This window comes from Elaeis guineensis, chromosome 7, assembly GCF_000442705.2.
Source record: "Elaeis guineensis isolate ETL-2024a chromosome 7, EG11, whole genome shotgun sequence".
NCBI lineage: Eukaryota > Viridiplantae > Streptophyta > Magnoliopsida > Arecales > Arecaceae > Elaeis > Elaeis guineensis.
The window spans coordinates 79,217,325-79,230,515 of record NC_025999.2 but is presented as its reverse complement, the minus strand read 5'-3'; the positions used below and the strand labels follow the sequence as shown (position 1 = coordinate 79,230,515).

At 37.8% G+C, this 13,191-nt stretch overlaps 1 protein-coding gene across 1 annotated transcript; it reads right to left on the bottom strand.

Annotated features, from left to right (window-relative positions):
• Positions 1 to 332: 332 nt before the first annotated feature.
• Positions 333 to 10,842, bottom strand: LOC105033183 (chloroplast envelope quinone oxidoreductase homolog). Its single transcript, XM_010907870.4, has 4 exons — positions 10,595 to 10,842; positions 4,453 to 4,594; positions 2,072 to 2,163; positions 333 to 1,217 (listed from the first exon to the last, which is right to left on the bottom strand). The coding sequence occupies exons 1-4, from the start codon at positions 10,658 to 10,660 to the stop codon at positions 531 to 533; spliced, it is 987 nt and encodes a 328-aa protein (XP_010906172.2). The 5' UTR covers positions 10,661 to 10,842; the 3' UTR covers positions 333 to 530.
• Between the last annotated feature and the right edge of the window lie 2,349 nt (positions 10,843 to 13,191).

Sequence of the window (13,191 nt, the reverse complement as noted above, 5' to 3'; positions counted from 1 at the left end):
GCTCCACGTTCCCAGCTGCTTGCTCCAAGTTTTTCAGGCTATATGCCTCACACTTGCCACACTCTAGTATGCTACAACTCGGGTTTAAATTAGTATAATTGGGAGGATTTAACTAAAAATCTTGGTGCAGGATAGCTACCTGATTACATCAAACCAAACTCTGGAAATAACTTAATTTCAGCAGTGGAGAGACTGCAAACCTCAAGTGCTGGACAAAGCACATAGATCCCAGGAAATAAGAGCTAGCAAGTAGCAAGTAGCAACCATGAACATGTGATATCAGTATTACTTTCAGAAAGCCTTAATTTAGCAAGGTTTTTGAGAGACAAATATAGCAAGTTTGTAGGCATTATTCAGAAGTTGTTGGCATAATTACTAGTTTACTACTACATGCAAGAACCAAGACTCTCAAACCTTATCTTACACCACACAACACGATAGAATGACAGCCTCAAATGATAGCCTCCTAACAGCAGCAACTACATCATCCTCATATTAAATGTCTAGAGACACCAATACTGAAAGACTTTTCACATTTCCACAATGATTTTCCCTGTAGCATGACCATCTATGCTCTTAGCCCAAGCCTCCTCTGCTTTGCTCAAAGGATGCCTTGAATCCACCACTGTCTTGATCTTCCCTTCCTTCACCAATTCTACCACAAAGTTCAAGTCCTCCATCTTTGGTGCTAATAGCAATGGCACCAGCTTCTTCTTGGAGAAGGTCACCTTTTTCAAGACACAAGTAGCCACAGCCTTGACAGATGGAGTTATGTCAATGACCTTTCCATTAGTAGTCAAATTAGGCTCAAAGGTGGACCAGGCAATGCCAGTAGTGCAGTGGATCACGAAATCATATTTCCTGTTTGATGGACTCTTTAAGCTTGCACCATCTGGAGTCTTGTAGTCCAACACCTCATCTGCACCCAGACTCTTCACAAGCTCTAAGTTGCGAGCACCACAGGTAGCTGTCACATGGAGGTTTGCCAGCTTGGCAAGCTGGACAACAAAATGTCCCACACCCCCAGAGGCTGCGGTGATCAGGACATTTGATGGCTCATCAGTGCCACCGAACTTGGTCCCAGCAGCCTTAAGTGCCTGGAGGGCAGTAACAGCAGCAGTGGGAAGGCCTGCACCTTCAACAGGAGATAATTCAGGTGGCCTACTGACTGTAAAGGGCACCGGTGCCACAGCATACTCCGCGAGACCACCACTGCTCTGTCAAGAAGTGAATCCTGATTTAGAAGAATGGAAGCAAGCACAATGGTTTGGACTTCAAGTAGATACCTAGCTGCCTGGTCTCAAATAGCAGTTTATGTTCTTTTGATAATGTGTCGAGTCCTCATTGATAGCCAAGTTGTGCAGTAGCCACCTTGTAGTGCAATGATTTTATTACCAATAGGAACCATCTTATCTACCACTATGAACCCAACACATCATCAAACAGTATTGCCATGACAGCAGCAGCAATAGTGCAAATGACAGCACAAGTACAATTGCTTATTGGCACAAAAATGTCAATGCTTTGCTGTGATTGGCCAAAGTAGCCAACTTTGTATGTTTTCACAAAATGGATTTGTGCAAGCGTTCAGCATAATCTTTTACTAGTTTCTTATTTTGCTTCAATAAAAATCAATTTAGAAAATAGTTATCCATTCAAGAAAAATCACATGTTAACAATAACATCACAAGAGTGGCTTCGAAGTCCTTTGGATCAATGAATACAAAGATAATTTTGACACAGATCCGTGACAAACTAAGGATAGTTCAACATTACAATACCAAGAAGCTTATCTCAATCATGGTTAAGTTGTCTGAAGAGGGGTTAAAGTATCGGAATCTTGACAGTTATGGTGAGGAAAAACAAGAAATAATCTACCCCACCCAAGAGGGGGGAAAAAAGATGAACAATAATCTGCTTTGTTTTAGTTCACTACTATTTTTTGTCTGGTTCAAGCAGCTTAAACTACAATTGAAGTTAAATTTGTACTGCTTATGTGGTTTCTTTTTGTTTACTTCCTACCATCCCTTGAAGCAAGTGCAAAAAGAGATTATAGAGGTTGATGACTTACTGAAACATTAAGCATGGCAACAACTTTATCACCTGCTTTAAAGGATCTCACTCCAGGACCTACCTCAGCAACTTCTCCTGTCACATCAACACCTGTTTCACCATAGCAATGTATTATACAATTTATTCCATAATGCTTGATTCAGTGAAGAATCCAATATTAGAAATGAAGGGCAACAGGGAGATATCAGCCAAAATTTTAAATAGAAAACTTGAAAAAAAAAATAGTACTCCACAAAACATATAATTCTCAGTCACAAGAGGTGTTGGTGTTATGCGTTGAAGGAAAAAAAGTTGTTACCGATGCTACTAGGCCTATTGCTACTTGCTATTCATGCATCAGAAAAGAGGAAAAAAGGGGAAGTAAATTTTAGGTCCTAGATCCTAGAATAAAGATACAAGGATAATTATACACCTAAGTACCAACATCATGTTGACTACTGTCTCAAATTTTGACTTTAATGGGTTTCTTATTTATACATTTTTTTAATATAAAAATTTATTTTTGGGGTGTCTTGTGCTAAATTAAAAATAAAGCTTGACCCTTGAGTTATAGGCCTGAGGGTTCCTGATGCTTGGCCATTGAGTTATCAGGTCTGAGGGTACCTTAAAACTAAATGATCAGCATATATTGTCTATGGCTAATACTCTACTTCCTTTGGTTCAACCTGCATTGCTTTCATGGTTTCAATTGAAATCCTTGACTATATAGTGGTATAGCACATCATCTGCCTCTCTCTTGAGTTGTCTTCCATCCCACTGCCCTCTGAGGATGAGGTTTTAGACTAGCACTCTCCATTAATCAGAAGTTGACCAACTCTAGGGACTGATGTTCAGCAAGCATGCAGCATTTTTCTTTTTCTTTTTCTTTTTTTTTTTTTTCAAACTTATCCTAATCTTTCTTCCTCCTTAATTTTGTCTTTCAAATTTCTTCTATACACTAGAATCAAATCAAGCTTGTTTTTAGCTTCCTTATAATTATAACTACTTTTCTCCTAAGTTTCTCATCCATTTCTTTTCTTCAGCTTTGATCTTCTTCCTCCCATATATTTTAAGTTATATCCTTTACATGATTTTTAGTTTTTCCACAAGGTCAAATCCATTTCCCTTGTTAAAATGTTCTTGAAACCTCCTTTAACATTTTCCTTGAACACAATTTTGTTCACTCTTATTTCCATCTAAATTTTCTTCTTCCATATCTTGGAGATCCTTTTCTTTCTTCCATTCACCTTTATCAACAATTTTGTTAGTAATCACTTTATCATTCACTAGTGGAATAAAAGATATGATTGTGGGACACAAAATTTCTGTTCAGAGGACTAAAGTGGCTACGTCTTATCAACTAAACCATCAGCATGATCTAATTTCTCATGTCACCTGCCTTAAATTCACTTTTTTCTTTTGCATAATTATATAATTTGAATTGATACTTTGAGGGTTACACCTTTGTCCACCTCAAGGCCTAGCCTCTCCTTATAAGAACATGCTACATCTTCTACAGCTTAAAACATTTATTACCTAGAGCTAACTAGTGCATTAAGAAAAGACTAAATTGGTAAATAACTGCATTTACATACAGATGCTATACTACAGTTTTCTGAAAATCTTGCTTCCTCTTGGTTCCCTCAATAAAGACCAATTATCACTTCTTATTAGAAGGGAAGAAAACTCCACGTAATTTAATAATGTAGTCACCTGACAGCTTAACTACCTTGGGTTAAGCATAGATAATAGAAATGAAAACAAATGCATTAGTACTGTAAAAGGTTGTCCTAAGCCTGAATTCCAAAATTAAAGGCATTTGTAGAAGACAAGATGACCCAACAATTTATTTGTAGTCTACAACATCCAACAACCCCATCAAATTTTATAGTATTAAACTGGTAACTACCATAGCTAGGGAAAGAACCATCTATAAGAAAATCCACTGATTAAATGTTGGAATTTTTAACAATGAATCGGCAATAGGAACCACTGAACCTTAGTTCCAATAGTACTGCCTCTTGCCCTTTAAGCAAGAGGTTGGGCATTCGATTCCATTGGGTCCTGGTCTTCCCTTTTGGCACCCAATTAATTAATTACCCTAGTTCTATCAGCAGTGGCTTGGCCTATCTGGAGGCCTAGGCTCTGGCCTAGACTATTTGGGGTGGGCATAGGGTAGCGGGTGGAGATTAGGCCCTCCTAGTCACAAAAAAGGAAAATCAGCAGTAGAAGGTGCATGATGGAATATATCTAGACAAAAATTCATTATTTTGATCAAATCACTCCGAGGTACTTGAGCAAAAATTAAGCAAGAATTCCATGAGTACTCTAAAGGAAGAACAATCACTACAACCACATAAAAGAACAATTATCCCATCATTTGACAGCAGCAGAACTTACATGGTATGAATGGAAATTTGGGCGGCAAAAATGGTCGAAGCATGCCTTTCTGAACTTTCCAATCAAATGGATTTATGCTTGTCGCTTCCAGCTTCAACAAAATCTCATCTTTTTTTGGTGAAGGAATCGGAACCTCGACATGCTGCAATGAGCATAAATTCCAATGCAAAAATGTAAAGCTACTTTAGTTAAGAATAGAGTATTCTTCTATACGTAGACAACACCAATTTTACAAAATTAACACTCACTAAGCAGAAAAGTCACCTTGAGCATTGGTTACATCAAGCATAAGAACAAGATAATATAAAGATTATTATGGTACAACATACACAGGGAACTACAAACCAAGTTCTTAAAAACCATTACTGAACCCTGTACCATTTTCCTAATGGAATAGTATTCAGTATGGCACTGGTATCAATGGTATATACCGAAACTTGCATATTCCAAAAATTGAAAAAACATCAGTATTGACTAGCATAGCTGATATAATATTGACCACTATAGATGGTATGGTATTGCCAGTATGCACTGGTATGAACCAGTATGGCACCTGCACCAGTAGTGCTTGTTTCACACCGAAATGGTATGGCAGTGGCTTTACGATCCCATTTCAGTGGTTTTTGAAACATGCTATAAACAATTAAAATCACAATTCACAAATGAACATTTTAAAGACAACATGAAGATTTCCTCATCAAATGCATTTATACTATAAGAGTATGATTTTGTATTTAAGCAAAACCATTTTGCATTATTTAAGCAGCAAATATTTACAATTACAAGAGGTCTCTAGTATTTGAATCTATTGGCAATGATTCCATTTTTTTCTCTTCATTATTTTTTATTGTGGTGCTTTGGGACTTCATACAATATCCAAAAGGTTACAATCACTCCTCTACTCCCAAAGTATTACTGCATCAACAACATGCAGATATCATGCTCACTAACAAAGAGTGGTATGATTTTGAACGAGCAGTCTCTTGGTTGACACCCAGAACATCTTTGAAAATAAAAAGTGAGCAATCAAATTTTTGTTCTAGAGTCCCTTAGGTAAGAGCTCCATAGTAGAGAGAGAGAGAGATAGAGAGAGAGAGTCAGGATTCCTTCTCATGACATAGAGAAGGAAAGCCAATGTATAAGAAACCAGTGGATCTGTCCAATGAATCATAGCACCCATTGGATTCCCAAGAGTATCCAACCATTTGTTTGAAACATCATTTGAGAAACACCAAATCCAGCCATGAAACTTCATAAAAGAAAACAAGAAAGCTACCATATAAAAAATAGTGTTCCTATTTATGGAATAGTGCTTTAGTTGCAACAGAGACTCTTACATGGAATCCAAACATTGGAAACATTTTTCAAAGGATTCACACAAAAAAAGGTCCAATGGTTAGTGAAATACTTATTTAGAAACATGGTGGTAAGCCAATGGTCTACAGCTGAAAATTTTGATCTGTATAAACTTCTGCAAAGAGTTAAACTTTCCAACAAAACTTCCTTTTTCTTTGGAGAAAATCCAACAAAACTTTCATTGAAGTTAAGGATATTAAAGGCCCTCCTCAAATCCAATCAAGAAAAAACCTGGTGGAACTCTATGCATACGGCAATGCTAATTGTCAAGTTAGTTCAGTATTTCATGAAGTGTTACACTTCATGATTCAATACAGGATTAGCACTTCAGATATGAGGTAATGCTATGTACAAGTCTCTTTATCAAAGTAAGACAATTTCTTGAAGGGACTTATCAAGTTTCTTTCTGATTTCGCATGCTTATCTTTCTAATGTTAGCATGAGAGCAAATTCCATGTCTAATGAATCAAAGTAGACAACCAAAGATGTATCAAAGTTAGCTAGGGAAAAGATAGGATCATCCTTTCTGTTCTTTTTGATGAGTTTGTAACTCTTTTCTGCTTCCCTTATCCACTTAAAAGACTTCAGGCATTTGGTGATAAGGACAATCATTGAAATTTTTCCTTTTTCTTTTTTTTTTTTTAATGAAAAAGAGGCAAGAGTGGGTGGTCTATATAAGCTTTGAATACCATGGAGGCATGCAAGATGTTTAAAGTTGAGTGCCTCATTTTTGTAAGACGAACAAAAGAGTCAAAAAAGATGAAGCTACTTTTCCAGAGTCATTAGATCTGAATAAAGCCTTCACTCCTAAGGAGCTCAAAGATTTGGCTGGATGGTGTAAATGATCCTCTATGCTCTTGTAATAGATGACAAGTCCATCTGCACATGACATAAAAACCTGGTGCTTCATAAGGATGCTTATGGCATAAGATAGTTCAAATGGTATCACTTCATAAAATCATCTCTTGCTTTCAGTAGTCCACGTTCATTTCTGTGTCTCACCTCTAATACTTTGTGGTAGCCACTTTTATGATTCACTTTCAACAGTTCTAGAATGTGGAAAGGGATACCTTATCATGATCCTTCTCATTGTTCCACTATCCATGAACATTTGCCATGTCCATCTTTCTTTCTCTTATTGGTCATAGAGAAGGTATAGGATGCCAGGACAACACAACTGCTCACGCTTTTCTTCACGAAAACCTTGGGATTTCATTTGCTTGTTTCTATGTTTCCTCATTTTCTTTAGGGCTTGTTTCATAAACTGAGTATATTTAGAAAAGCAGCATGAGGTATGAGGGCCAGGTGGAACCTCTTCTGCCACTAAGAAGAATTTCGATAATGCGTGGAATGATTTCCACTCAATATCTTCTATATATAAACTAAAATAATACGACTCACTAAATCTCTCCACTTTACTGCCCTTTTTTATGGGGGGTTGAGGAGTGCTTTTCACTCTAGGAAGACCATGATAACCTTAAATTCAATTTATAGAAAGGTGAAAGTGCATCTGAATGAATCATGAAAAACTCTTCTATCACATTGCATGGATGCCAAAGTAGCAAGTGTGACATTTAGTAGATCTTGTTGGCATGATATTGCTTGACTAGAAGATGAAAAGGCACCTTGTTTGGGAGATATTGCTGCAAAACCAATCATCCTGTTTGACATGAGATAAATTCAAGATATAATGGATAACAACTTGACAATGATTATTGCTTTGGATCCTTCCTCATTTTCCTTTCTTGCACCTCAATTGGAAAGACACCAATTAGGTCTTTGGCAATGATAAGCTTCATAAAGTTGATGATATTGTAGTTGGGACATCTAAAACTGATCTGTCCAAAGCTTTGGAGGTTGAATGGTTTAACATTTCTACCGTACAAGGTAGTCAAAGAGCCAAAACTAGCTACTCTATGCTTCAAAAAGGAATTAAGGGAAGTTGAGATAAGAACTAATCTAGTGGTTGAGAGTGTTCATATGGCTTGATAATAAACAAAAATCACTTCCTTTGCCTTTAGATCTTTCTGTACTGAAGTTGTCAATGATGGAATAAGTAAAGTCACTAGGGGTTGTAGAGGCCTATGTTCAAGTATAACCTTCATGCTAATAAAAGTAGCAGGAACTCTGAATCTGCCTCTCCTGAGTGTCAAATTGCTTCTGCAGCTGGGTTGTGAGCTTGAAGACATTAGGATATGTGCAATAAGGATGAGAGGTCAACAGCATAATGAATCTGTAGTTAAGATCTATCACAGATATGCCAACATCACATTGTGTAATGATTGAACTTCATCATTGTACTCCAAGTAATGAGTTTCTTGATGCAAGTTGTAAAGATGAAAATGAGGAAGACTGTACGTTTTTCCCCCTTCTTTTGGTGGCTAAAATCTGTGTACTTTATCCATGTCTTCCCACAATTCAACCCAATGCTTTTGACAAGTATCATCATGAACTGAGGCTTTATGGCATGCCATGGGAGGTATCGCACTTATCTCCTCAGCTCTTCCAATTTGACAGTCAGAATTCTTATTAACACGCTCAGCTACTTTCTTTACTTGATTCATTAAGATGCCAATTGGCCATTTCAACCTACGGCATGACACTAAAGTCCAATTACTTTTGTAGGGTAGTCACTGTGTCAGATAAAATGCCACTGTGTCAGATAAAATTTGAACTAGCCTTTTACCCAACAAGTACTCTCAACTACAAGTCATAAGAAATCAATGCTTTTGCCATTTAAAGAAAGTTAATGCAAATACATGGAACTTTATAAGTTACCTACAAGAACTCTATGGAAATCAGTCTCTCTTTTGGTCAAGAGAAGAAAATCAACCTCATACATATGTAGACAAGTACGATACTTGTGTAGAATGCCTTATTGAGATCATCGCAAGTGATTTTGACCTTATTCTTGGAAACTAACCTCAATCAAAATCCTTATTTCATCTGTTTGGGGCTGCTTTTATAAGCGACAGTTTAATAAAGTTTGATTGGTTTCCAGGTTGATAGAGTTAGACTGCATAATCATGAACTTCAATGCATTTCTAGATAGGATAAGGTTCTTCGTGAAGCATGTGTTCTGCAATTGTCCTTTCATTGAATTGTGATTTCAAAAAACTCTAAGTAGGCATAACACTTTTGTTTGATATTCCATCTGAAGATGGACTTAATTGCAAACCAATGGCATAAAGGCTGCATTAAACAAGAGTTATCATGCAAAGAACTTGATAGTTTCATTTTTCCCTTCCCATCAACAAAAAAGTTCTCAATTTTCCTTTATTACTTCTTTCTTGGTAACATTTGGGGAGAAAATCTTATGCTTAAATTATAATTTCTTTTAATGATCAAAAAGAAATTCACAAAGCTATATGCAACCAAGAAATATAAAATATCACAGAAGGAGAATAAAAACATGGAAACAATCAGAATGGCATTACAGTTGTCCTGTAAAAGAAAAAATGGAAGTCAGAGCACTGGAAAGCTATCAAACAAAACTACCACTACAAACACCCATCTCTTACTTTTTCATCCAAAACACCATAATCTTGCATTCCAAGGAAATGATACCACCTTGCATCTATTGCATATCTTTCCCACCTTATCACATGTAAAGAATACCGTACAACAATACGTATGTCTGGATAAATGGAATCAAAAAACATTCTATTTCTACAAACGCATTGGATAGTTCTCAAGTCTTTTTTTTTTTTTTTTGATTATTCCACTTAAATCTGCTTCCACACAATGCCCTTGCATTTCTATTTCGATACCAGCAATGATGCTGTCTAAACTCATACCATTAAAGCCTCAAATTGAACATGTTAAAAGATGACTTGATGGTCCTTCCTTCTTTATTTTTCAGCTAATCAAATATGTAAAAATATGCTATGGATTGTCAAAATTTCAATTTCAGGCATATATCAAGTCTTTATACTTCCGCAGGCCTTTGTAAAAAGGGAAAATCTCTGGGGTTCACTGGTTAGTGCACATAAAAAGTTGCATAGGCTCTCAGCTTGCTGGCTTGGCAACTAAACATTCAACCACCCAGAGTGTGCTGCATTAATTCCCATTAGTTATGAAAATATCTCCTTATGTCATGTGACAGAGAGAACTTTGCGTGTGCATGAAACAGGCGCCTGATATCATTTCTCGAAAAAAATTGTTCATAAAAGGATGCAGAAAAAAATAACCACTCCCTTTGCATGATGCATTACAGAATGATTTATTAAACGGAAAATTTGAAAAAAAAAAATTCTATTCAAGAAGATAGATTGAAACTGATGTTTACAAAATGTATAACTTCGAGAAAGGGTGAAAAAATGGATGCGATAAAACCAGGAAATACATGCGTGAAGCAAGAACAGAGTGTAATCTCTCTTTTTTTTTTTTGCCCCCCGCAGAAGCGGCAAAAGTCACTCTTTTGAGAGGAACAGAAAAAATTACTCCATACACGAACCTCAAGCGATGACCACGTAATGTTCTTACAAATAGCACGAATTGCAATAAATTACCCCTAAGAAAAAAAAAAAAAAAATAGGGCACTGGATCCTAAATAGTGCATAATTTATCTTTCCACAAATACTTCTATTCATTCGGCATAGTAACCAGAATAAAATTTGAAAAAAACTAAGATGAAAAGAAACCATCTCTAACTGAAATTTATCACGGAAGAAATAAAATTTCTAATTTCTGGAAACGAGAACTCAAAGGAACTAAAGCAAACAAAGAACAACAATGGAAGAACACAAAAGAATTAGAGGAGCATTATGGGAAGAGCAAATTTCACCTTCAAGCCCGCAGCTCCACCACCGTAACCGCTGTAGTGAACCGCCTGCATGGACTTCCCGGCCATGGAAGGAAAGTTAGAGAGAGGAAGAGAGAGAAGAGTTTGGTTGGTTTGGTGATGCGAGAGTAGACGGGAGGCGTTTGGCTTGGAGGGAGCGGAAGAAATATTTCTACTGGTTTGGCAACTAACAATCCTCGCACGGTGCCACCGGTGCGTCTCGCACCGGTCCCGCCCGGGGATGGATTCACGAAAATAACCCTAAAACCAAAGCTTGTGGGCATATCAGTCACGACGTGACCGCTGATGGAAGACGACAACTGTCTCGGGTTGAAGGACTGCCCCTTGAAATAATCGTGACGTTGGAACGGGAATTTTTTAATACTATATTGGATCGGTCCAGCCCAAAACAACCGGTCCTCTCCAGCTCTGGGCCGTTCTTCTGACAGAAATATCGTATGGATCAATTTTTTTTATTGATCAATTTATTTATATTTTTATATTTTTAAAAATAAATAAATTATTTTTTTATAAATAATATTTATTCATAAAATAAAAAAAATTTATCTATTTAAAAATGGATAAGTCATTTCCATTAGCTATGAAAATAATATTTTTATTTTGTTCCTAAAACACTCCTAATCCTATAATAGTAGTAATAATAATAACAACAACAATAATATATATATATATATATATATATATATATATATATAATATTTTAATATAATATATTATTATTATTTATTATATATTGTATATAATATTATTCTAACCTAACATATTATTATTTTATTATAATATAATATGTTATTACTTATTTTATATTTAGATTATATTTGTACCATATCATATTATATATTATTATAATATAATATAATATTTATATAATAAAAGATATTATGTAAAATGTGGATAGATTTTAGCAATTTAGTCAGATAAATAATAATGTAAAAAAATATAGATAACAAATTTCGAAGTTATTTTTTAATATATAAAAATATGAATAAATTTTTTTTATTTAAATATTATTTCTAAAATATTTATCTAAAAAAATATAGATTTTTGGATAATTTTTTTATCCTAAGATGCATAGGTTCTCCTTTTTTTTATATTAGTAAGGGTCTATTTAGATATTTTTATAAATTGGACCAAAAGATCACGTAAGATTTATGAATTGAACTGCCCATTCAAGTATGGCACAATATCAACCAGACATCACCTGGTCTAAATTCTATGAAGAAAAAAAGACCCTTATAATTTTTTTTCTTCCCACGGCTTAAAGATGCGAATCTAGGCTGGATTTGGATTGGTTCTTGGAAAATACAAACTATATGGGCCAACAAGTCCGATTTCTACAGATTTTTCACTCAATCCTATGAAAATATCCAAACAGATCCTAAATAGATATGTCCAATTTACGGGACTAACTGGCTGGAACATGTTGCGGCCAATCGCCTCGTCGTCCGATCGCGGGAACGTGCACCTGCAAAAACGAGAAGTCTCACTGACCGGAGCGGCTCCGGCGGAGACCCTCCGACGGTCAAGTCAGAGAGGTGACTGGGCAACAGTGAAATATAGACAGAGAGCTCGATCGAGGGAGAGAGAGAGAGGAGCGAGCCTGTGGTTTCGAAGTCGAGAAGTGGGGCGATGGAGCGGATCCCTTGCACTGTTGCCTTCCCCGGTTTATATAGTGGAGCACGGTATGGGCCGTCATTAATGGCGCAGACAAGTGAGGAACTGTCAACTCACTGTAGACTGTCAGAGTCATCGTGAAAGTGTCACGTCGCCGTGTGGCCGTCAAATCTCCAGGGTTGACAATGTCCTAGGCGGGACAATGCCCCTAGATAGTCGTGCCGCATGTCGCTGTCAGAGCTGACAAGGTCTGGCGGCTGTACGGTGATTGGAGGAGCCGACCGATCCTAAGTCGGTGGCCAGCTGAATGGCGTCGGGCTCCTCCGTCGGTCGGCGAGTCTTTCGTGAGTCGGCCATCGGACCTCTGGGTTCAGTCGGTCGGAAAAGTGCGCCCGACATATCCTCAGTTGGTCGTGAGCCGATAACTAGCCGGTGATGGCATCCGTCAGTCGGTCGCTCCGACCGCCAATCGGTCGGTCCGACCGTTAGTCAGTCGGTCGGGCCACCAGTCGGTCGGTCGGGCCGTCAGTCGGTCGGGCCGCCAGTCGGTCGGTCCTTCCGGCCGTCGGCCAGTCGGTCGGTGGGTATCCCCCAACAGTTGCCCCCCTCCACTCCTAAGTCGGATGGTGAGCTGGTCGATGCTTTCATTCGGACAGCAATCCTGAGCGACTGGGAGTGGATTTGTCGTATGCACAGATCCGATCGTACCGCCGGCCGATCCGATGTTAGACGTCTCATAAATGCCAAGCGATCTAGACGTCTAGTCGGTGTCAGAAGTCACGTCGGCGTCAGGTGTCAGACGTCGCGTCTTGTCGTCGTCAGACGTTACGTCGGTGTCAGAAGATCGGATGCCGGACGATACGGTGTCAGACGACCGAATATTCGGCACCGATCGCGGGAGTGTGGGGCGCTGTCAGGCGTCCCATCGGGAATGCGAATCGGTGCGGGCGCATAAATGCGGAACC